Source organism: Photinus pyralis, unplaced genomic scaffold, assembly GCF_008802855.1.
Source record: "Photinus pyralis isolate 1611_PpyrPB1 unplaced genomic scaffold, Ppyr1.3 Ppyr1.4_LG5, whole genome shotgun sequence".
In the NCBI taxonomy this organism is placed as follows: domain Eukaryota; kingdom Metazoa; phylum Arthropoda; class Insecta; order Coleoptera; family Lampyridae; genus Photinus; species Photinus pyralis.
Genome location: NW_022170596.1, coordinates 37,385,146 through 37,411,519, shown reverse-complemented (window position 1 = coordinate 37,411,519; position 26,374 = coordinate 37,385,146). Strand labels below are relative to the sequence as shown.

General features: G+C 36.4%; 1 protein-coding gene across 1 annotated transcript in view; it reads left to right on the top strand.

Moving 5' to 3' along the window:
* The first annotated feature begins 2,753 nt into the window (after positions 1-2,753).
* Positions 2,754-26,374, top strand: part of LOC116171930 (probable nuclear hormone receptor HR38) — an 81,135-nt gene continuing 57,514 nt past the window's right edge. The window contains exon 1 of the mRNA XM_031488979.1: positions 2,754-3,350. Within this exon, the coding sequence (XP_031344839.1) occupies positions 3,215-3,350 (136 nt within the window). The 5' untranslated portion in view covers positions 2,754-3,214. The remainder of the gene's footprint in view (positions 3,351-26,374) is intronic.

Here is a 26,374-nt window from a genome sequence, read left to right as displayed (position 1 = left end):
GCCCGAAAAAAAATTGTCTCAGATCGACCCGGAAAAAAATTTTCTTATAGAATGTGGCCTGTAGAATCCATAATTTAAAACAGTTCCAAGATTGGGCTACTAGTTCAAAAGTTACAGCCCTTTGAATTTTCTTTCGAAATTGGTTTCTAGTCTATAACTTTTGATTGAGCAGTCTGATCGAAAAAGTACGAATTGTTTTGGATTCTACGCACCAAAATTAATAAGAAAAAGACACGTGATTGCAAGGACTTCGCTCGACAGTGCTTTAGTTTAATACAGTCAGATTACATTGTTGCATCTTAGACCTAAGTATCTTTTTGTTTATTGTAGCGCATATCTTCTTTTTTTTTAAATTGCGTGTATACATTCCCATACCTTACGGAATTGTCTAATGTGTTGTTCTTTATAGTTTTGTTAATTAAGTATTTAAATAATATTGATTTGTTTTAGTGTTGGATGTGCCTTATAGTTAGATTATCACATTGTTAAGTTAATTTCAGTTTAGAAGCTTGTAGAGGGGGGAGTAATGGCCTTTCGGCTTTTCCTTTATGTCCCTATGCAGGAATAATACGATAGTATGAATGCTGAAAACCCGACAAAATGACGTCGACAATAAAAGTACAGATGTACCATAAAATAATTAATCACCTTACCTTTAATGAAGAAATATCCAGCATAGAAAGAGGGCTCTGTTCCGACGTTTCCAGCAATTCACTCTAAAACAAAGAAAAAACATAATTAATCAGAGTTGGTCCACTCGGTCCTCGAAGTGCCAATGGCTTGAAGAGACAAAATACATTCAAATACCTCCGATTATTAATAATAAGAGGGTTATTTGGAAAACAATGATATAATACGGCAATCGTTGATCAAATGATTGCATCAGATGCGGTTCAGTCAGTAATCAACCCAAAAGCACAATTATTGCTAACACTTCGATTAATTACCAAAGATTGATTATACTTGATAATTGTGCGATGAATCCGACATTGAATGCTTCAAAAATGGATACAACGACTGTAAAGTGTAAACCAAAGCACCGGTGCATAGTCTGAAGTTAGCGTAAAGCCCGGGATTAAGTACGCTACAGTGTCTACAGTACAAAAGGCCAGTGCGTTACAAATCCGAGATCGTTAACTACAATAGCAGTGGTCCTCAATCAAAAATTATAGCATACTCAACCAATAAGAGTTTATATTTACCTGAGACAATAAAGAAACTATTACACCCCGAAATCCAAATTCAAGTTTTCATTTCTCAACTTCTTTTAATACATGCACTACTATTTTCACGTCATTAACTTGCCGCATTAAATCAATTATAAAACTGGTGGAATCGAAACTTTTAGTAGCCACCCCATATAGATTAAATTAAGATGCCATAAACATTGTTTAAATACTAAAGTAAGCAAAGCGAGTTTTGTATGCAATAGATATAGCGACAGCTATAGTATAATATAATGGTAACCAAATCGTTCTTATTTTGTCAAACCAAAGATCTCCTAGTTGTCACATATCTATAGGAGTTTAAACGGTAGAAGGCTTTGCCGTAGATAGTCATCTGATACCTACAAACTAAAGCAGGCTTAGTAACAGAATAGGTACTTATTTTCCCGCAAAGCCTAAAGGTTGGTGTAATTAGTGACCATTTATTTAACTCCACTGGCATGCCATCATGCGTTCATTATAATTCTTAACTTAGTTACCCTTTACGACTTCAATGATTTGTTAAATAACAACAGCTCGTTTTGGAAAACAGCAATTGGATTTATTTCTAATAATTGAGTTTTCATTTGCCAAGTATATGGACAATGGAACCCATTAATTTGGAACTAATATACGTTGACGAGCTCAAAAAAGCTCAAGCTTGTATTCGTTTCCAATTTCTGAGCTTTTAGTTTTCATGCGTTTTTCAAAATTATATATACAGAATACATCAACGCATCTCGGATTTAAAAGTCTATGGTTGTTTAAAATACTACGGTACGGTTAATCCTCCTTCTAAATAATGACTTAGACATTTGTGGTGAAGAGGTTTGACTTCAATAGAGAAACAGATCTCACAGCCAGAATTCCAATCCATAAGCTTGGCCAATTTTTTATAATACTATACTCGACTGCAGAATGTCAAGTCGATTAGAAAGAAGTATATTTGGAAGTGGGTGAAAATCGATGTAAACCATACAGAGAAACAGAAGTTGAAATAAACAACCCACAGGTAAGCGGAGGATTAAAAAAAACGTCTTCAGAAAACCACTACGTATCAATCAATTAGTTCTTTTCGAGTGCAATTCAAGAGGATCCGCGGAATAGGATTTCTAAAAATAATATTTTGCTTTTTTACAATTGAATGTTAACGAGTGGTATTATAACGCCGGGATGTAATTAATTATGTATACAAGAAGTGGAACTATTTTCGTACCCCGCAATCTTGATCATACCTTTGAAGACACACTAGCGGAATATAAATTGCTTAGACTTGTCACAAAAATGTGTATTATACGCAGAGAAATCAATGAGGAGGGACCCTTCCAGGCGCGCGGAGGGATAAAACGGAAGTGACGTAATAACAAGGACGACATAACCGCACCGTCATACTGTGGGTAGCGGACGAAAGGGGGTGCCTAACGGTTGCGCTATAACGGTCGATGAAGAGTGACGTCACTGCGTCGATGACGTAAGAGAAATAGCGAAGGCGAGTTTTATAATAAGCGTGCAGTTGAGGCAGGATTTTATACTTGCTACGAGAGCGAGAGTGTCCAGTCGCGCGTTGCATCTTGTAATATATGGACCGTATACGTTCTTCGGCACAAACTTATTAAATGCGGTGAAGCAGTTCCTAAATTTCGCAAAGTAGTTACCGTAGTTTAGTGACAGTATTTTTTCGTAGTGAGGCTATTAATTGATATGTATGAGGATTTTGATTGATTTCGTCGTGGATTCTTCGTTTAAGGAACCGGAAGGCGCGCGCTCTCAGACCAGCACTCCTGAAACTGAAATTCAGGAGTCACCAGGTGACTTGTCTAATTGTGCCCCTGCTTCGTAGACCGATTCCTCTATATGTTAGATTGTGTTCAGTTCCTAAAGTATGTTTCAAGTTCCTGGATTGTTTTAAGTTGTACGTCTACACCACCCCCGTTGCTTTGTTGCATGCCACTTTTTGACACACGATTGTGCCGAAACGAAGATTTGAAGAAGCCTGTGTGTGAGTGTGTATGTGTGTTGTACAATGCCATCCCTGCGCCATGCGTACCGGTCCGTCGCCGTGCAGACACGGGCTGCAGTTTTATAGCACGCAACAGACCGATAACAACAACAATTCACCTAGTTACAACTGTCTCAGAAATAAGTGTACGTAAAACAATATTTTGCCAAAAATAACGCTTGTACTTTTACTAACTTGAGCTTTTAACGTTCAGCTTTAACTCTGCCGCGCGTGCAATTCGGAAATGCCGATTTTCAGTGAAAACGGAGACACTCCACGGAATCGAATTTGGCGCAGGTGCATTTAACCGTAATAATTAATAAATAACTTGCACTTGCTTTCAATTATAAATAATTGACACGAGCGCGAGCGCGCGCTTTTTACGACGCGCCTTTTTTCAAAAGCGATCCCTTTCCACGAGCGGCCTATGCCAAAATTTGAATCATCGTCACAAAGCGTTATTGGCACTATTTAAACGTCACATGCGGAATTATTTTAAGACGCTTATAAAGACTTAATAAATCGAAGAGCCTTGGATTCTTTCTACTTTATAAAACGGGTAATTGCACATAATCGCTATTTCAATTTATAATTTCTACCTGCACCAGGAAGAATGGCGCGATAGACGAGAAGAATGTTTCCGTGCCTCGTGTGAGAAATCCGAGTGATCACAGACGTTGTGCATGCTACCCCATCTCCTCTGCCTTGATTCTGATATCCCTTAGAATAAGAAGAAGTAATGATGAATGCAGAAAGAAACGTATGTTTCGTTCGGGAAGGCAGTCGAAGAAATTGTGCACTTGAAACAGAAGAGGAATAGAAATTAAGTGTCGTAGTCAAACTGGGGAGGTTTTACGACAAAGTAAAATTTCGAGTTCGCTCGAGTTATTGCATGTAAGAATGTGTGTACAGTGAGAAATTACCTACCCCTGACACGAGCAAACTTAAAGACTTCTTCCTTTATTATTCTAATGGTTTCAGACCATTGATGTTAGATTAAACTGTTCGAACTAAAAAATTCATGCAGCTCATGTACTGTATATGAAACTCGCAAAATAGCAATGGAAACGCAGTGATCTTAGAAAAATAAAAAAATAAATAACACAGTACGTACATACGTCGTTCGCACATGTACTTATATATCTAAAATTAATGTACAAAAAAAATTTGTGTTAAAATGATGACGATATATAAAAGCGCCTAGTCCTGCAGGGTAAAATAGTAAAAACTGGTTGGCGTTGTTTACCTATATTCATACCAGTAGGTAACGTAGACTACAGATGCTACTTTATAATACTTATAGCGTAACGGTGGTTTAAAATAATGTTATTAGTAATTTTTTGTGTATTATTTTTTTTTCTTTCTTTTTCTTTCTTTTATTATATATTGTTAAATAAACGGTAATTTGATTTTTTGTTTTCTTACAAACGTAAATTAAGTGAGTCGCGGGTTTGCGCTTATTGTACGGAAAGCTTCCGTTTACATATTCTCCCTAAAAGCTTAAGGCTACATTCAGACAGATGCGTTTCTATGTTACTTTGAGCGATGGTTTAAAATTCATATTGATCGTTTTTATCTGGTTAATGTGGATACCTCATACATTTTAATAGAGAACTTCCCGCCAGTATGTGCGGTCGAAGTTTCGTCAATGTGCTGTAAATAAATAAATAAATGAATGTCGAGGTAAATATGGACCTAGAAATTGCTAGCGATTAATTGCATCGCATCGCAACCTATTTGAAAATTGCAAGGAAATTTGTTAATCGCATCGCATCGGAAAGCATCTCAAAGCCGATCGCGCGATACCGTCCTGTCTGAACGTAGCCTTAAGTCTTAAATTTTTGTTCTTCGCCGATCGTGAATCTTTCACACAAAGCAATGTCACTATTTCTTCCATCTTGTCTGCATCTTTCCATAAAAATGTGACACTGAGTCTTCGAATCGATAAAGACAACACGAAATGACTATTTCCAAATAGAACAATCCGGTTATTAAGAGACGTGCTAGGCTTAAAATCTCAGCCGTGAAATGTATTTGAGAGCTCATTCAGTCCTCTAATCACGCAACATTTATTTCGATTTTCATCACTACCACAAAAGTATCAAAACGTAGACACTGCCATGGGTCATCAGTCAGTTTTAAAATCCATATTCGAAAAAATGAGCGGTTTTAGAAATTTCTACTCCGATTAAATGGTTTGCAGTCCACGCATTATAATATGAATCAGTTTAAGTTCCAGCGTCAATAAATTTTCGTTATGATCATAATCCGCGCCTACACGGTAACGTAAAATCGCACACAAAACTAATAAAAGTTCGCCCAAACGATAGAGAGTCGATGCCGCCACGGGGGCCGTCGGGTTTAGTTGTTGACACGGTGCAAGTAGTGCAGAAGTAGTTTTTCAGGCACTCAGGTTTGCTAATTTCGAAACGCGTATCAACTATCACCTTAAAAGCTTAAAGAAAGCAAAATCAGGAGCTACTTGTGAGCGGTAAGCGCCCCTTTTCACGAGGTGTTTTTAAAGCGCTAGAAAGCAGCGCCACTGGTCGCGAAATATTGTTTTATATACACCCCCCCCCCCCCCCGCACGGAACGGCTATGAAAAGCCAGTTGGTAACAATGCAAACGACTCTTGGGCTATTAACGGCAGTAGCAGATTTACCAGCAGGCTGAGTAGACTGGAGCTTAGGGCGGCAGATTTTAGCAGGCGGCCAATTTGTCCCAACAATTTTTGTCTTGCAGAAATAACAAATTTGCTGTGGCTAACACAGATACCACGCGCACAACTGCGCATGCGCGATTCTCCCCTTTTGTGTCTAAAAATATGTGTACCAAATTTGGTTCCAATTGGTTCAGCCGTTTAGCCGGAAATGAGAGAGATTTTATTTGATTCGGATTTCTGGTGCTTCAAAACGTGTATTTCCGTCAAAAAAGTGGGGGGTCATTTTTTACCCCAATGCAATACCTCCCTTACGTGCGAGTGGTAAAAAAACATCTTATACAGGGTGTGTTTTTTTTCATTTTCGCTATAGGGATCTCGTAAACCGTACCAGATACAAATCCGCTTAAATGAGCAAAGTTATGCAGAACTTTATGCCAATTAATTTTCCCTTTTAAAGTTTCTTGTCGCTCTACAAATAGCGAAGTTATAGCCAAAATACCAAAAATTTATTTTCCAGAAATAATTTTAACGAACCATTAGCGATTTTCTCTCAGTCCTATAAATAGAGAAAACTAGTCTCTGAAATTTAACAAAAATCGCATTATTTTGGTAGGTACTGTACAGTATACTGAAATTATAAACGCTCTGTAAAGTATACTTTTGTAATAATGAATTTGTAAAATATTCCAATAGCGTTCTAATATCACAATTTAATATTTAGTAATTTTGTGTAAGATGTGTTCATATTGGTGTAAGAATTTTTAAGGCATATTATACTCCACCTTATAAAAAATTAGTGCATGATTTTTTTAACTCGGAAGTTACCCAATAGTTATTTGTACGACTAGAGAAGAAAGTGGAGTTTTTCAACTCGAGTTCAAAGTTTTACGCTCATGTGTCAATTGTACAAGAGTTGAAAAACACTTTCTTCTCAAGTTTTACACATAATTTTATCTGAAACTACAATCACAATTGGAAAATTATCGTATGCAATAATGAAGTTTGACACATTTATTTTATTTATTTATTTATTTATTTTTTATCTATGAACATAACAGGTTGCCCCAATAACAATGTTCATGTATTAATTTAAAAAAAAACTATTCGAAATTATAAGGAATATAAAAAAAATATGTTAAAAGTATTTAAATAAAAAAAAGACAAAGGAAAACAAAAGAAAGAATAAAAAAGAATCATAGAACAAAGCAATCTAGATCGGGGTATGTTTCAATTTTAAATGTTATTATTAAGATTAACGTAGCAATTGTTTTTCTTGTGTTTTTTTACTTTCCCTCACTAGAGAGGAAAATTGCATTTTCTTCGCCCTTTTTAGAGACGAAATTAGTTGTTTCGGAAAAAAACTATTTCTAGTGTAATTTTCACTAAATCGTGGGTTGTAAAAATAATCTGGAAACAGACACAATGATCCTGGAGAAGGTGAATGACAGGAACTACAACACTGGTGTGGAATGTATGTAAATTTTGAATAGAATAGTACACTGAACTAGTCTGACGTTACCTTCAATTTAACCTAGTGGAGCAAATGCTTTGATTCGCGAGTCCCGCACGAAACTACAGGCGGTTAACTGAAATCATGATAAGACTAAAATTATATTTTATTAAATTAAACCGATAGACATCAAAACTAAGTTGTGGCCTTGTTAAAAAATTATAAGCTTTCAAATTGATACGGCCCCATGGTTATGCAGGGAGACACTTCAGAAGCCACTCTTTCATGCCATAAGTACGATTACCCCCAAGTGAGCTCCAGCCAATTCAAATTGTGACTTAGGGGCGTTCAAAATCAGGTCACGTTAAGCTCCAAAATCCACCGAATTTGGAAGAAAAGTGCGATTGCCGGTCCCCGTGTCAGTTACGTCTACTGAAAAAAAATTCACTTAACGCAATCGATAATTACGTAAATTCTGGTTGTGATTTTTTTTCAACGGTCGCACGGTAATCTAAATGCTTGTGTCTGTATAAATGAAAGAGATTGACTGCTGTAAAGTAACGATAATTACAAATCAAGTTCGTTGATTTCGCGTTATAATGTCACGTTTTTAATAGGATTAACACATTTGCTGTAAGTAAATTAGAGGCAGCGTTAAAGTCGTTCCTTTTTTTGCACTCAGCCCTGTCTTTTGATGCGCTATTGAATTGATTTGTGAATCATTCCATTATTTTAGATCGCAATTAGTAGCTCAACGTCAAGTTCTGAGCTTTCATCGACATTTGTCTCTTTTTAAGACTAGCTAACGTATGGTTATATGTGACAAAGCGCCATTAGTTTCTTATTTTAATTTAATTGTTTAGGATAAGTACTCGTTTCAAAATTCGATTCCACGGAATAAGGCAGTTTCATTTTGTACGTTTATAAATTTTTTCTTAATACAGAAAGTAGGGGATGTTCGTTTAATAAAAAGCTCTCTAGCGTCATGATCTAAATCTAAAAGCTTCGCATTTAAATCTCCGCCACATTGAAATTAGAAATTCTTCAGTCTTTTATGTGTTTGTTAATCAACCCTGTGATACATCAGAAACGTCAAACTTAACGTGCAGTTAATCTGTCAAAAAAACGTTATTGAGTATGACCAAAATATCTCGTTTTCTATACATAACCTGCACGTTAAGTTTAACGTTAGTGATTTCCAGTATTACTAGATATACTTTTTTAATCAGCCCTGTGATGTATCTCTAACGTTAAACTTAACGCGCAGGTTATAAGTCAAAAAAGTCATTTTGCCTATACTAAATAACATAAAATAACGTTTTTTGGCAAATAAGCTGCATGTTAAGTGTGACGTTTCTGATACATCATAGAGCTGAATATTCGCATATTTATAAACCCTAATTCATTAAAAAAAAAGTTAGCTTGGCAAGGTGCAGCTGAAACAACAAGTACTCGCGTTAGGTTTACTATAGCACACGTAAGAATGATATAATTTATAAAAAATAACGGAATCTATTTCCTAGCTGGGGTAGCAGTAAATATTTATGCTTCATCTTACGTAACCCCCTAGTTGACCGATAGAGAAGAAAACTAAAAATTACAAATAGTAGTCAAAAAATCAGTTTGCATTTCCAAGATTTTTAACTGGCCTCTGTAATTATGGAACAAGCAACACAAATCAGTAGTGTTTTTCAAGAATATGTACGAGGGTTGTCCGTAAATTAAGGTCTCCAATGCTTTTTCACATACAATTAAAGATTCTGAAAATTTCGGCTTTTAGGTATTTTTTAACGCCAATTTTGTTGGGAAAAAGATCAAACTCGATTACTAGATGATCAAGAAGTGATGCATGTGTACTTTTGGTGATAAAAATATTTTTTCAAAAGAATGTCAAAATCGTTATTTATTTATTTTCTTTCAATGCCCAATGAGTGGCCCAAGTGTATTTTTGGTGACCAACATATTTTTTGGGCAAAAACGAGAGCAAAAATGTCAAAATCGTTATTTATGTACCGCTTTTCTTGGTAAGAACTCGTCGTATCGACTTGGGGTTTTCTCTATATGAAAGCTTATGGGTTCCAGATGTGCAACTATCAATAATTAATTATAGCATTTATTATTATGCACCAATTTTCTAGGAAAACAGACCAAACTCGATTGCTCGATGCCCAAGAAATGATACATGTCTACCTTATCGACTTTCAAAGCAGTCTCCAATTACCTATATCAGTAGGTTGCGCTGGAAATACCCACATAGTGGTGGTTTAGGTTCACTTGTTCATACAAAATACAGTTCACATAATTTGGTAGCATAACGTTTAATTGATTTAATAAATAAAAATAATAAGCATATTTTCGAAAGCTTTTCATCTTGCGCATTTTACTTTGGGTTTAGTGGTTTGGCCGGAACTAAGTGCACAGACAGGCGGACTGATGATGATCATCGCTTAAAGTCGCTTAAATGGGCAATCGCAACTGCACAATTTTATCCCGATTAATTTTCCCTTTGTAACTTTAGAAATAGAGAAGTTATGGCCAATGTCATTTTCGAAGAATGCTGCACTGGCGTTTTTTAATAATAGGAAAATAAACTATTCATTCCAGTTTTCAACCTAAAACATTTTCTTAACCCGTAACTACTGACAAAATAAAATTACTTAACAACTATTCATGGGTCAGTACGACCCAGGTTTTAATTATACGGAAATATATGACAAAAATAACAGTTTTGTATTTGTCTAATTATTATTGACATTTTAAAGATGTACATTCAATAACTGAGCTATGGTCTAAGTTGGGCAACGCAATTCGGGCACATTTTAGTCGCACATCGTTGACAATAGTGTTATTTTTCTGAGACTACTTTAGAAACAACTACTCTCTGAAAAAGGTGAAGAAAATGCGATTTTCCCTCGGATTTTCCTATCTAGTGAGGAAAGTAAAAACAAATGCTGCGTTAATCTTAATAATGACGTTTAAAATTGAAGCACGCTCGCATCTAGATTGCTATGTATCAAACTTCATTATGGCATACGATCATTTTTCAATTTTGATTCAGAAAAAATTATTATGTAAAACTTGAAAAGAAAGTGTCAATCGCTACGCTCAAGTGTCAAACTTTGAACTCGAGTTAAAAAAAACTCCTCTTTCTTCTCTAGTTATTTGTATACAACTAGAGAAGAAAGTGCGGAGTTTTTGCAATTGCAATTGAATATCTTAAAGAGGATTGCTGCCAATCTTATTAGTGTTTGATATTAAGTTAATAAGATGGTGGGTGGTGGTGCCAATCCCAAAATTCCGAAATTGGCGTATTCGGCGATGAAAATCTCACCTGAAAATGCACCTTAAAGTGGAACATCCACTATTTAATGCGAGAAATCAAAATTACATCGCGACTAACCTTCAAAAGGCTTTAAAAGAGCTTGAAAACGAAGAAAATTCTATACTACGCGAAATGAAAAAGATGGGTACACTCTTCGATCATGTTATGATTCTTAAAATACGGAAGCTTTAAGCGAGAGCGAATGTGAAACTGACGTCAGTATATCGATAATAATAGAGCGTCTCGACGGCTTGGTTACTGTGGCGTCATATTTACGTCACCTCTTCACGCCCATGTGCTTCAAACGTAACAGTATCCTCATTGATTTTGGGACGTCATAAATGGGGCGTCTTTTTTCAACGCGTTAATAAATAGAATTCTTCTCGCTTCAGTGTTGCGCCAGCGTCGAGGTCAACGCGAAAGTTTTGTGCTAGTTTCGTACTTGCATCGGAACGCTGTGCAAGCTTTCAGCTGATCCAACCTGAACTTTTTTCAGAGTGCTGCTGAAAAGTGTGCAGGCCGGCATTTTTTCGGGTACGTATCCGTATATAATGTATTTAATCCCGTCGCGTGCGAATGCAAATTCGGCAATAGTTTCTGAAAAAGTCGATTTACAATTCTTCGTTCTTCCTCAGTCCGTAACCCAAATCGGAATCGAATGACATCACGGTACCCTTCAGAATTCATTCCTCCGCCGCGTTCTTACCGTGGATGACAAATGCAGCAAGGCTTGGTCAGTCGCGGCATTGTGGGTGAACGAGTCTTAAATTTTCATATCACGGCCACTGTAAATTGCACTTAGATGAATTTAGAAAACTTTTATTACCTTGTCATTGATTTATGACGCGAGAACGTCTCTCTGTGTTACAAAAGAATTCCAACTGACTCACAACTAGCCTAGTTTTCCCGGATCTTTCTTTGTTTCCTCTACGAATTTTTTTCGCATTTCTTCAATAAAACGTATAATCCACCTGTATGAAATATTATGTTTTATTGATTACTGACGTCATAGGTATAACGGCTCTTAATAGGAAGATGACGCCATTATCGCCGTCGGTCGCGTCAATGTTTCGGCATTCCTCATTGATAGGGAGAGCGACACTTTCGTGCGAAAAATTTAATTGCTAAATGGCGTTTGATAAATGGTAGCGTATGTAAAAGTGTGAGGACGTTCCGCATCGTTATGCACATTTTTCGACATGAAGCAGTTGTATCCATAATTAATTACCTAATTATCTTAAAGGTCGATTCTTACTTGAGCTGCATTCAGCTCGGCGGCACGACGCTATGCCGCACTGCAAAATGCCGTAACTCTAGTGTGCGTTCCCACTATGACGACAAAGCGCGACACTTGTGCTGTTTTTGGCTGAGCGACGTTCGCCGCGTCGTAAACGGTAGCGTCGCTTAAGTGAGAACGCATTTAAAAACATGAAATCTTTATTTAGCGGCGCCGAGCTGAGTGCAGCACAAGTGAGAATCAACCCTAATTGTGGTCGGTATTCCGTTCGATTAGAAATTTGGTGAAAAAATTGCAAAACAGCTAAAATGGAGGCCAATACCACTATTTAAAGGTAACATTATGATTAGTGAAGAAAAGCCACAGTAGCAAAAACATTAAATCGTAAACGCTATGAGTGGAATAGTTAAATAGAACAAGTTAAAAAGTAATCGTAAACGATTTACAAAAAGCGCATTTCCCATTTGTAAGATGCAACTTTTGTAGCAATAAACGCAAAATTCCTTGGTGCAAGCCTCGACACCATAACGAACCAAATAGCGAAAAAAGTAGAACAATAGCTCTTAAGATAAGAAACTAGTAGCGTCTCAACGAAAGAGCGTACGGACGGACGGACAAAATGCCCACAATAACGCATTTTTTTTTCATTTCTGTGGAAATGCGCTAAAAATATCGACTAGAAAAGATTCGTTGTAGTTTTCACGTGGTCACTTATCAAAAATGATCACCACGATACAGGGTGGAGAAATGGTTTACGCACCATAGGGATTTCAATGGTAATTTCTTTATATTCTAATATTTTCGCCCCTAATTACTTATTACAGCAAAGTTGTACATAATTTTTTTGTTGATATAAAATTCTGCGTGTATTCATGTGCCCATTTTTTGTTGTGGAAAACGGAGAAATTAAGGTTATTGTAAATTATAATTATAATACTCGTATTACAAATCTAATGTTTGTTTCAACTATATCACGGCGCAAGTGATTTTTAAGCCCTTGCCGTAGTATTATTGATACTTGATTGATACTTTGGAAACAAAAATCGATTTTTACGCAAATACTAACTTGATTGATTTAATTTTTCCGGTTTGCCAAATTGAAAAATAATGAACCCCTAAAGCGGATCTAAAAAGTCGGCAGAGCACCTCGGTTTGACCCTACGGGGTCATTGGATTTAACTAGGGTTGTTACATGTGGCATGTAGGTCAACTGTGCAAAGTTTGAACCGAATCGGTCTAACCGTTTGGCAGTTATCGTGTTCGCGGACGGACAGACGGACACCATCGACTCCCCTATAAAGCATACATCGCTTTGCTCTGCCGCTTAATAAATGAGAGCAGATGCAGAATTTTTCAAGCTACAAGAAACCTATTTACAACCTTGCTCTAAATTAATTAGGGGAGAAAATATTTCGATATAAAGAACTTAGCATTGAAATCCCCTGTATATAAAATTCTTTTATACGTGTGCTTGTGACTAAGCTCCTAAACGACTGGACGGATTTTGATGACATTTTTTATGTGTCTCAGCCCCCGGTTCTTTAAATTCACAATTGAACGTTATTGCAATTCAAAAAAATATTGAACCAAAATTCCCTTTATAAATGCCGGAATGTTTTTAAGGCTTTTATATGTACAGTGTGTCTCCGGATGGACTGAACAAGAGGGAAAAGATTTTTAATTTTAACTTTACGCAAAAATGTCATTCTTTATACAAATTTTTGCATGCCTCAAAACCACCTATTCTGAAATAAAAATGTAGATATTCCTTTTAGCAGCTGAGAAAATTACAAAAAACGCAAAATCTACAGCGGAAATTTTTCTAAGTTGCATGTTTTTGATTAAATCATTGTATCTTCCATGGCAAAAAAATCACGGAAGCGATAAATTCTGTCAATGAAGATACGATCCACAATGTTTATAAAGAATTTGTATGTAGAGCTGAAAAGTGTGTAGAGGTTGGAGGATACCACATTGAATAAAATAAAATTTTTCTCTTAAGCTCTAAGGTGTCTTTTTTAACTTGATTTGCTTATCAGGTTGCCATGGAAGATACAATGATTTAATCAAAAACATGCAACTTAGAAAAATTTCCGCTGTAGATTTTGCGTTTTTTGTAATTTTCTCAGCTGCTAAAAGGAATATCTACATTTTTATTTCAGAATAGGTGGTTTTGAGGCATGCAAAAATTTGTATAAAGAATGACATTTTTGCGTAGTTAAATTTAAAAATTTTTTCCCTCTTGTTCAGTCCATCCGGGGACACACTGTATTTTAAATAAGCTTTTAAAACTCACATTCGTTTAACACGTAATTCTGATAATCCAATAACTTGTTTCATGGAGTTAACACATAATTATAATGGCTGATTGGGTGATAACCGGAACCGCATGCCTAACTTATTTATTCGGCGAAAATGCCCGTAAAAATTTAGCGCAACAGTAACATAAGCTTTTACAATTGACCCGAAAACAGCCTGGTTAATTTTTCATTTTCCGTATTTAAAGGAGAGACCCCCTCCATTCATCAATTCCATATCTTAGTTTTCCGGCGATACTCGCAACACTGCCCCGTCGCCCGTATTGATAAACACACGCGTTACTTATCTCACACATGGTATTGTTATCACACAACCAATCAACTTTTTCGATCAAGCCTAACCAAATTAACCTTTAACAATTAAGTTACATGGTCCTTATGTATGCGTTTTAGACAATTAAACAATAGAATTAAATTAATTAAACAATTTGCAATACATAACTAAATTTAAAATGACAAATCATCAACTTTTTCCATTTCTGTGTCTATTTGAATTAAAAGTCCCCAGATCCTATGAAACAAACACGAGTAATTTTACATACAAGATGTTCCGACTGCTATTTCCAATACTGAAACTGAAATTACGTTAACAACACGTAAATTTTTCACCACATGATGGCTCGCTCTAATCTTCGGCATTGTTGCAACTTAGTGAAACGACGCCCCCTCTGTACACAACATTAAAACCTTACAAATAATGTTTAAATTCTGGGGTTTAATGAACAAACTGTTTCGTAGTTTTTAACTTCAGTTAGAAAGCCAAAATGCAAAATGTTGACATACCGTATCCACAATAAATAACTTCAGTGTCAGATTTAAAGCTTGAAGAACCCTCCATCTATACCGGGTGTTTCTAAATACGTTGTACATACGAAAGGGGTAAATTATTTGGCTTATTTCATGGCTTCATATATGCAAACGCTTCGTCACCGATCTACAGGGTGTTCATCAATTTAAATCGTTAGTTCATAAACACTTAAGATACAAGTTCAAATGCGAACTGTCAAAACTGAATAAAAACAACAGATTATCCAAATAAAGCTAGGGTCTACTGCATCATTATCAAAATTTTACTTTGATTTACTGAAAATTGATTTTTATTTTTTTTCGATAACGGTCGCAGATACTAAATAGTTACAGGAGACCAAAAAGTTTCTAAACAAATTAGAAAATCAATTTCTTATTTCCCAATTTACAAGCGGCGCACCAAAAAAAAAAGTCCAGGGGTAGAAAATGGAACATGATCCCTGACCACCATTGACATGCTCAAGCATGAAAGACCTTGAGCGTGACTTATATTCTAAATTTGAGCTAAATTTCTCAAAAGCTGCAGGAGATAGAAAAAACTTAAAAAATCATAACATCTTGCAGATCGGTAACAAGGCGTCTGCGGACCTATGTGGCAAAAATTGTTACCATAGCAAAATCTACCAACTTGGTTAAACCGGTTAAATTTTCGAAAACGCTTTAAGAGATTCTCAAAAAAACGTCAATCTCAAGTTTGGAAGGCTTTCGTAGTTTTCAGATTTAAATTCAAAACACATTTTGACTCACATCCGGAATGCGAAAACTGTAAGATTACGCGTTTGGTGGTTGTGGTTCAAATCTACCTTTTGTCCTTAAATCCGTCTCATTTCCTCGTTTTTCTAAAGATATTGGGGCATATATCTCCAAATTTCGAGCGTGAGCAAATGTCTCTTTTGCTTAAACTTTTGGACTACACGTCATAAAATTCATTTGTTGTTGCAATTACAATCCGAAATACCATGAAGATCTAATAGTAAGACTGTCATTGGTACGAACGAAGCACAATAGCTCATTTTTTAGAAAGCCCGAGGCATAATCTGGCTGAAGCGAGAGGTATTGAGAGGTAAACCTTTCTCGCTCTTTTGACACGACTGACGCTTAACACTTGGGATAGGGCTACACATAAGGGCGCATGTTCCAAACATTCAAATTTTTGGCCTTATACGGAAGAGTATTTAATGAAAGGTCGTCGTTTAATTTAAAATTTAGTGTAGATCACGTAATTTGAAAGGTATCCCATAACTTTTTTGTTGGCATCTCAATTGAAAACCAGAAGTGACGAAACTTTCTTCGGGTTGCCACGCTGTTTACTTTAAATATAAGCACATGTATCTAGATTTATAATAATGAATCATATTAATTACTATAAGTAATATCAACAACACATGTCGTCTTATATAGCAACACAACCGGTCCATATTTACAAGACGCCATCTGAAAATGTATCGGCGTTTTATAACAAATGCCACTTTTTGAGACGCCTTCAGACTTCCCAGCCACCTGCGCATTTAAAACAGACTATTAAGAAACGGAAGTATCATTAAATTGGAGGTGAGCGTTTTGTAAGGCGGTCATCTGTAATTATAACCAATAAATCTATACACCTAATTGTTGGGCACACATCTTGTTTGCATACAGTCGATTTTTAATTCCCCCCCTTCGTTTGGCCTAATTAATTTAATCACACTTCATGCAGTCATTTTCATAAATACAAATTCGTATAGCCAAATTGCTCAATAGATAATTTATAGCGTATATAAAGCGCCAGAACTTAGAAAGGAAAGTTACTACAATAAAGCAATAACAATTTCCCAACAAATTGTTTCAGCCATATAAGTACATTTGTATTAGAATATGAAAAATACGCCTTTGTAACAGCACAACAAGACAAGACTAGATAAAAAAACATTTTTTTGCATTATTCATGTCGCACGATTAATATTAATATTTTTTAAAATTAAATACAAATGATTTTTTTACGGTTTGTGAAATATTATGTTGCCTGTTGCAAACGGCGAAGATCTACCACGTTCGTGTGATTTCCACAGACATTTTTTTATGTTTCAAAAATACCTATGGGACATTGTTATAGCTCGGCTTGTTCTTTTTCAGTGGAACGAAAGGAAAAGTGGACGGCCTCGCTTGATTTATATTTAAATCTCTCGCGTTTTGCAAATTTGCGGAAATTACAATTCAAGGTACTAATAAATCAGGATTTATTGCATTTATTGTCCTATTCCTATAATTTTCACTTTCGACTTTGATCAATCACCTGCCCTTATGCGTCGGTTATGAGTAGGTTTTTTGATCGCTTTTTGCACAAAACTTTTAAAAAATGTATGGCAGCGTTCTTCAAAACAGTCTTGATTTTTTTGTCATGATTTCGCTTCTATTAAAATGACGAGGAAGGCTTGTGGTATGCAAACATTTTTTAAAAGTTCATTGGATAGCAGCGGATAGCAGTTAATGCAAACTAATTTTCACACACTTTTATAGTTAAGTTTGTCTTGCTACAAAACTTACGATTCCATTTAGTAAAAGCTGCCATAAATAGCAAATATGCAGACTATAAGCAAAAGATGTGGCATATACCTACTTTAATAATGTGCTTTTTTGGAACAATTGAGTTGATCTTTCTGTAACCAAAAGAAAGCTTCAATCGTGCCAGAAGAAGTGAAAAAAGGTTTACTTTCCCAGCACACCCCGTATAAAACCTTGAAACGAGACTTTTGAAAAAAAACGTGTCTAGGTGTATCAAGAGAAAGAAGAATGGGTATATGCGGAAGCTTCTTCGCTTCTTTACGTGATTGAAATTTTGAATGAAAAATTGAAATCGATTCGCGATCTCCATATTTCGGTATTACGCATTTACGCAGATCGCCAATGTGCCACAGGAAACCCGCATTAACATACAGATGAAATCAGCGTTTGAATAGTATGTTTAATGTATACCGAGTTTACGACATTCCTCTAACTCAACATGGTACATACAGATCGTTTTATGTATATTTAATAGTAATAGACGAAAATTAACGTCCCATTATTATTCTATCCGCAAAATCTTGATAGCCGACCGAAGGATTTTCATTTTAATGCAGACTTGATGATTGTTTATAAGCGATTAAACCTTCTTAATTATGATAACGTTTGGACAAAACGCAATAAGGCATTCTTCTAGGAGGGATATCGCTGTAAATCTTCAAATACTCGTTATCCTTGTCGGATTAACGTGCGAGAGAATAACGCCTTAGCATTAATAGGAATTCGTGATTTGAGATTTTGTCTCAAATCACATTCAGGAAGTTTTTTTCCAAATCGTTGAATCTTATAATTAGACAATTAATCCAATAAAAGATAAGCAAGAACGTGCTTGTGTGAAATGTCATCGATTCCGTGAATCTTGAAAATTATTAACAGGGATCGAATAATTGTTTTTCATTTTCGTTTACTTGTCTTCTTTTTCTGAATCCGTAGCGATTCTGACGTGCGTTTCAAAACCATTAACTATGGCAAGCTGTTTAACCGAAGTATAAATTCTACAGTAAAAAAGAGCCCTTTCCTAATGTATAAACGTCCAACAAGTTACATCAGGGGACTCAAAAGCCCAATTCAAAGCTGCGTTTCTAGACCGACTAGTTACTAAAGGTTTTTTCCCACGAACTTTGAGTTACCGCTTTTTATTTCGTGCCACTCGATCCGCCTTATTCCACTTTCTTGCAGTATTTTCCATGTCTGCTCACTATCGTCTTATTTTTTAAGTTGGCACTCTTGCTTCCATACTTTCTTCTCAGACAATTTATTGAATTCCGGGCATCAGCTCTTTTTGGGTCGTTTCATTTAATGTGTATGTTCATATTTTACTAATATGGGGGCAAGAGCGCTAGGGTTACCTACTCATAATGCGAAGACTTTCTAATCTCTTCTACAGTAGAGTAGGGTGTAATGTAACCATAAGGTACCTACATCAAACAGGAAATCAATTCACGATATGGCTTTCGAGTTCTTGATCCTCCTTCGGCCTCTGCAAGTTACTGGCTTGCGCACTTCCATGCCAGACCGCCCAACTGGTTAAGCTTTATCTTTATGATGCCGCTGCTGATATTCCGCTGGATTCGCATTCCCAGAAACATTTGCGCCTCGCCTAGATCGACCTTCTGGAATTTACGCTGCAGCATTCTCTTCACCGCTTCTACTTGGGCCAAATCCTTGCACATAATGAGCATTCATCTACGTATCGGGTGACCCAATAAGAATGTTCCTCGGCCATATCTCGAGAACCGTTCGTCATACGACCAGAGTTGGACTGGGTCAAGCATAGAGTGACCCGGTGACCCAGTGACCCGGTGACCCAGTTGACCCGGTGACCCAGCTTGACCCGGTGACCCAGCTTGACCCAGTTTGACCCAGTGACCCAGCTTGACCCGGTGACCCAGCTTGACCCGGTGACCCAGTTTGACCCGGTGACCCAGCTTGACCCGGTGACCCAGCTTTGACCCATCTTGACCCAGCTTTACTCAGTGACCCGTCTTGACCCGGTGGCCCAGTAATTAAATTATTGTTAGGTATCATCCAAAACAATTTCAAGTAACTTTTAATTTAAAAAAAAACTTCCTCAATAATATTCGCCAACAAGCACGTAGCCCAATTTCATTCAAGAGAACTAATACCTAAAAAAATCAAATGCATTTGTTTATAGTTTGTAGTCAAGTAGTCAATGAAAGTATTTAGAGAAAAGATTTATTTGGATTAAGCTAACTAGTAGAAAAAAATTAAATGTGAATGAACACCTGTAAGCAAACTGGTAAGCCCTGAAGCAAAGAAATAACATTATTCTAATACAATTCGGGACATGGAAAGTTTTTTACGGCAGTATTAAAGCAAACATCACAGAAATGGCAGTTGTCAAGCAATCGAGTATTATTTTCAACAAACCAGCATTTCATTTATTTCATAATCTGTACACTTGAACCGAGGGCACTGACTTAACTGCGTTATTCGATCAAACTAGGTGACTGGGTCGAATTGGGTGAAATTGGGTCGCTGGGTCAAACTGGGTCACTGGGTCAAGTTGGGTCACTGGGTCAAACTGGGTCACTGGGTCTAACTGAAAGGAGTATGACGTGACCCAGCGACCCAGTGACCCAGTTTAATTTAGTGACCCAGGTGACCCAGTGACCCAGTCCAACCCTGCATACGACTTAGGGGTAAAAAAATTATTGGGTAAATCGGTCATGAAGAATCACTGGAAGAGATAGCCCCCTGGCAGAGAAGGATTCAACTAAATTAACTAAATTGTTGCCCAAGGAATGCTCTTTTCAACGATACCAAAGTTGTTACAATGGGTCAAACGGTTAAGAAGTTAAAGCCGGTTATTGCAAAAACAATTGAACTGAGTTTTTGTTTTACGAAAATGATAGATAAACTGGTTCTCTTTAAAAATGTGTTTAGTTTATTATGCGAAATTTAAAGAAAATGTAATTTTAAAATTTAAGATGGCAGTTACGTCCTCTGGTGGTCATTTTTAGAACTTGAAAATTTGTTCCAGCGATTCTTCATAACCGATTTACCCAATATTTTTTACCCCTAAGTCATACGACGAACGGTTCCCGACATATGGCCGAAAAACAGTCTTATTGGGTCACCCGGTACAAGAGTAGTTGCACCGGACCGGACTTGTAGTTCCGTACATACAGGCAAATATCCTGCAAGCATCGCCGAAATCCATAATCCTAATCGCAATCTTGTTGAACCGTTCGTTCCACGCCTTCGAAGACTGCTTCAGCCCGTAATAGTGCGGGAGTCGCCTAATGTCACGTGTGCAGGTATGCCCCCTACGTTTTTGAGCGATTTCTTATTAAACACCTATACGATCTTTAAAAAAAACATTGATCACGTGGTCCAGATAAAGGACGCCATCTTTAAAAATGGCCGCCATGTTGCTAGTATGTCTTCTCACACAATGGCTCGATTTTATTTTTTGAAGAAAGTTACTGATTTTTGAAGGCAAACAAAATGAAAATGTACCATTCTGTAAATTCGGGTTTTACGATTAGTGTTTTAAAAATGCCTTTCGTCTGAGCGCAACCTTCCCCCTCCCTTTACCGTTACCGGGAGATATTGAAGGGCGGCATGTATGAAGTAAGTCTAAAGGAAACAATGTGATTTCGAGAGAGAAACTTTTCGAAACAACCACAAACATGCCAATTTTAATTTCGACGTAAGCATCAGCTCACACACAAATTTTTTTCTTCCTCAGTGCTATGACCACAACTCCTAAAATTTGAATGACAATAGATTGTGGTATATCATTGGAATTTTTGGAATAATATTTTTTGTGTTAATTGTTACTTGCAATTAGTAAATTAACTGTGCATAAATATGTGACCAACGTAAATGTTAGCGACAACTTAGAGTTTGTTGTAAAGCAGGAAATTTATAATTTACCAGATACTGTAATGATGCCTTTTTACACCGAATGTACCTACATAATATATTTCTTGCATTTATTCTCTTTTTTTCTATTATACCCTCTTCATCCATTTTTCTTCTCTGCCCCCTCTCGACCAATATTTCTTTTCTGCTTTCCCTTGTTCTTTTTACCTCTTTACATTCGCACATCAGATGGTCAATATTTTCCTCTGTCTACATTTCCTTTTTTCTTCTTCGCCACTTCTCCTTTCCTCTCTCCTCATTATCGCATTTGAATCTCTCTACTAGTTTGATGTTTTTCCTTCCCTTCCTTAGATATTTCGGCGCCCCCTCTGTTATTAGCTCCTTGTACCTTTCGATTTTCTCTCTCTGTTGCTGCACTTTTATATCTTGGTCCCTTTTTGTAGATTCTTTTATGCTTTCCCCTATTTCTCTCCTTCTTTAAACCTCCGTCCATATCCATTTCTTTCGTATTTCTTTCTTTGTTCCCATCATTTTCCATTTGTGCTCATGCTCGTTGGCAAACGTTCTTTCACCAATTAATTTCCTCTTTCTCTTCTTGCCGCCCTACGTCCAGACTTTATCCTGATCTCTATTTTTATTTCCTCCTCTAATGTGTAGGTAACTTGGTGCTCTTCTCTTTTTTACGGGGAAATCCTCAGATCAAATGGATCATCCGGTGTTACATAAAGCCATGAATACACCTAGTCGATTTAGCTTAGGTTAAGATTCGCCATAAAGCAAGGGAGTTCAAATGGGAAGGGGGGCTAGGACGATAGCTTGGGATGTGATAGAAACTTAGGGGAAGAGTTCGTTTAGTTCAAACACTATTACTGAAATACATTCAACCTGTATATTCCCACAGGAAGTGTATAAAGGGAATTTGATGAGAACTTGGGTTTTAAGAGGAACTTGACGAGAACTTTACCGGAATTTGAAAGGAAGTTTGAGGAGAAAAACAAAAAAAATTGAAGAATTCGAGAAATGAACGTGAATTAAGAGTTATTTATCGAAACTTCATGAAAGTTTACATGGAACCTGAGATATACTTTTAAAAGGAAATTCAGGGAGTCTTTAAGGGACCATGAAAGGAATTTGAGAGAACTTGAGGAAAATGTGAGGGGAAACATGAGCGCCAATTGTGAAACCTATGACAAATAACGGTCATCTTAGGTAATCAACCCCATTTACTTGTTATCTTATTAACTCCTTTCAGGATGGAGAGTTATACATTATGTTACAGTTTAGTACAATCTTTTCCATCTAACATTAAAATATATACAGGGTGAAAAGTTGATCCGGAACACTGAATGTACCCAAAAGAAATGCCAAGAAATGACGAAAACATCGACAAAATCAATGCCCCCATTCATGAAGATCGTCGCTAAACCATTGTTCAACTGTGTAAGATATCTGAGTTATCGTGGAGATCAATTCAGGGGATTTTGCCCATGAGAGGGGGCAACATCGCATTGATCATATAGTTCTACGTGAATGCATAAATAAATACATAGTAGAACAATATAAATGCATAACCACTCGTAAATTATAAACAAACAAACATAATTAAGTTAACGGTACTTATAAAACAAAGATTGGAGCACGCCATGTTTCAATAAACAAATAAAGCGTTTCGTATTTTCTCCTAGCGCTATCCTTTCTGATGTAAAGTGCGTTGCCTAACCGTTAGGGTAGGTCACCCCACAGCATAAAAAACTTCAATCACATTTAAAAGAAAAACTCAAATTAAAGAAGTTATGTGTGTTTATTACTTTTATAATATTAATAGCTTACGTTGAAAAAACCGTTACTTTTGTTAGTATTGCTAAAGTAATTTGTTGTACCCAATCTAAAATTATTAAGGAATTTAAAAATTATAATGGTCGATGAAATTTTGTTACGTAGTATAATCATTTTTTTACTTTTACAAAAAAGGTGCAGTTTAAGAATATATAATAAAAATAATAGTTGCTATTAAAAATATATTTAACCCCCTTGACTCTACAGCCTGCTCTACAGAGACCACAATTTTAAAGTATGTATGTGGCAAACTTTTCATAGTTGTGGATACCATAAAAGGTTTCTTTAAAAAAATGTTGTTTCGGAAATATATTCAGTGTTCCACCCTGTATAGTAGTATAACAGGAAAAATATATTCTAGATGCAGTATGCAGGCATAGCAGGCATGTTACCTCCCCTGTTGCTGAACTCCCCATGAACATATCACGAAAAAGACTGAATGGATTCAAAGCACTGTGCTAAAATGTTCGTTCAAGACTAGAGAAAGTAAATGCCAAGTCAAGGGCCTAAGAGTATGTAGAATATGCAGGATATGATATTTTCATAATGTTCACAAAAATTGTCCAAAATATCTTGAAAAATAGTCCAAAAAATGTAAAGCTGAGGTAACAACTGTGACATGTGAGGGCGAAATCAAGTACAAAAAGCACCCTTATTATAAATGAGTATGGGTACTGTTTCGTTTGTTGTTGGATTGAATCACTGAAGAACAAATAACGAACATGAACTGTAATCATTCAATCACCATGACAGAATATAATTCAATTTTGCATAGAAAATAAGCCAAAAAAAAGATGGTTTCATCAGGCAGATTGCTTTACTATCCTTTCATAATATATTCTATCAATGCTGTTTCTTCAAGGCTTTTCTTTAGCTATCTACCGAATTTTTCTGAGTAAAATACGCAACAACTACAAACCGTAACAAAGTATTTATAAATTGTTAATTAAATGTAACGTTAAAGTATTGCATGCGCTTTTTTACGAACTCATTCCTATTCAATTGATTTATGAATGTCGCAATTTACCGATTACTAAATGTTGCTACAAACTTGGAAACTATATATCATAGTTGTCATCTTATAACATGCATTCATTAGAACCACTTTTTCAGCGGAAGAAAGCCGTTCGATTCTAAATAAATAAATCCGACCATCCGTCTGTGTACATAAATCGCTCAAATTACGCGGCAATTCTACTGAGGTTAAATATGCGTCAAAAGATAAAGGTGTAATTGTGCAAAAGACGCGGTGTGGTTTACGGCTCGAATACACAAGTAAGTAATACTCATTTTATGAGTAAGACAAGTTGTAAATATAGCTGTGGTAAATGCAGGTCCGCACAAGAGCATATGTTAGAAGTGCCCCCCACCATTAGAACTGTCCAAAGCGGCGTTTTATGAGCGCATACCTCCATCATTCGTATGCACTTACACCACTCGTGACAGTTATTGTCGACAATTATACAATTTCTTTCGCCGGCGATTATATTTTATACGGTATTGTCTTGTTTACGATCTCGAGTTGAATTCATTACAATTTAGAAGCTCTTCTTGTCTCTCGGTCCTTTTCCACGTCTCTGTCGCTCTCCTTCGTATTCTGCTGAAGAATGTGATTATAGCTTCACGCACAGATTACCTTGCTAAGTGCCAATTTGAAATTATAGTATAGGCATAATCACAGGATGGATGATTGCACTGTCCAAATGACCCCAAGGAGGGGGTGTTCTGAAGTTCTAACAATATGTGGAATCAGCACACTTCGCCAGTCAGATTTTCACGATTCTCTAAAAGTACGAACGAAATTCTTCATTTGGTTGATAGACAGATGAGAATCCTACTTACAGTTGACTAGTTTATTTGCGGAAGCAGGATTAATCGGTTTTCTAACGTTATACATGCAACTGATGCTGATATACAGAGCTGGTCAAAGGATTTGGGAAGCAAAACCATTCGAATTGGGCTTTTCTGAAAAATTGTGATAATACAACGAAGATCATTCCCCAACATTTTTAACTAATTGCCAGGCGCACGTTATTAATTAACAAAGTCTATTTTCGTGTCATCTTACTGTTATTCAATTTAATTTGGGCTACATTCATTAATCATGAATATAATTAAGTACATAAATCGGAAGCAGTGGTTTGTTTTTCAATTTTAGTTTATATCACACGGTTTATAACAACAAAGCAATTTGAAAATACTTCGTATGGGCACTACCCTTCCATAAATCATAATAATGAGATTTAATTTTTTTCTCTCCAATTGTTACGTCCAAAGAAGAAATAAAAAAACCTTTGAGAAAGTAAAGGAACTGTTTATTTGCCGGCTATATCCTTCTTTCTTTCTTTTTTACCTTGACTACTCCCAATGTTACCCAGATTGGCCCGTAACAGTCCATCCCGGTCTCAGCAAATGGGACTCCTATTTCAAATCTTCATTTAGGTAGCTGTTCCATCTTTGGTGTGTAGGTTATCTTGCATGTCTGACGTTATTAATTACTCTTTCCCCTTCTGATGGTAATATTCGATAATCATTCGTATAATTATTTTTTGCCTAGATGAAATATAATTGGACTCCTTCTCCCATCATCCAAACTACTGAGTTCCAACCGGCCTTTTTTTCATTATCTCTAATTCTTCCGTGAAACTTTTTTTTTGACTTCTCTGTATCTTGAATCCTTCACATTCTTCAATTTCTCCATTTATCAATTCCCTCGCCAAAACGTCTTGCCTTCTAGCACGTCTACCAATCTAGTCCAATTCAAGTAATTCGGAACTTCGGACCCTTGTGCCATCTCTCCAGGTGATCATCATCCATTCTGGTCCTCGATCTTGTGGCTTCATCCGCGGTTGGCACCCAATGCCAACTAGATTGCTTCGTGAGATCCTGCCATTGAACTAAATACTCCGTAACTGGAAAGGCATCGCAATTCAACTCTTTTTGATATCCAAAAATCCTTTCCATAACATTTAGGTATTCTGATTCCTGTTGTCTTTTTCAATTCCTGCATCCAGACTTTCCATTTTTCATTAACTGGGAATGTCAATTCATCATGCCAGCCTATTCCTGACTTCCATGTTAACTTTAAGATTAGCTTTCCTTTAACGGTGAATATAGCTAAAAGCTTAATACCACTAATGCTGCT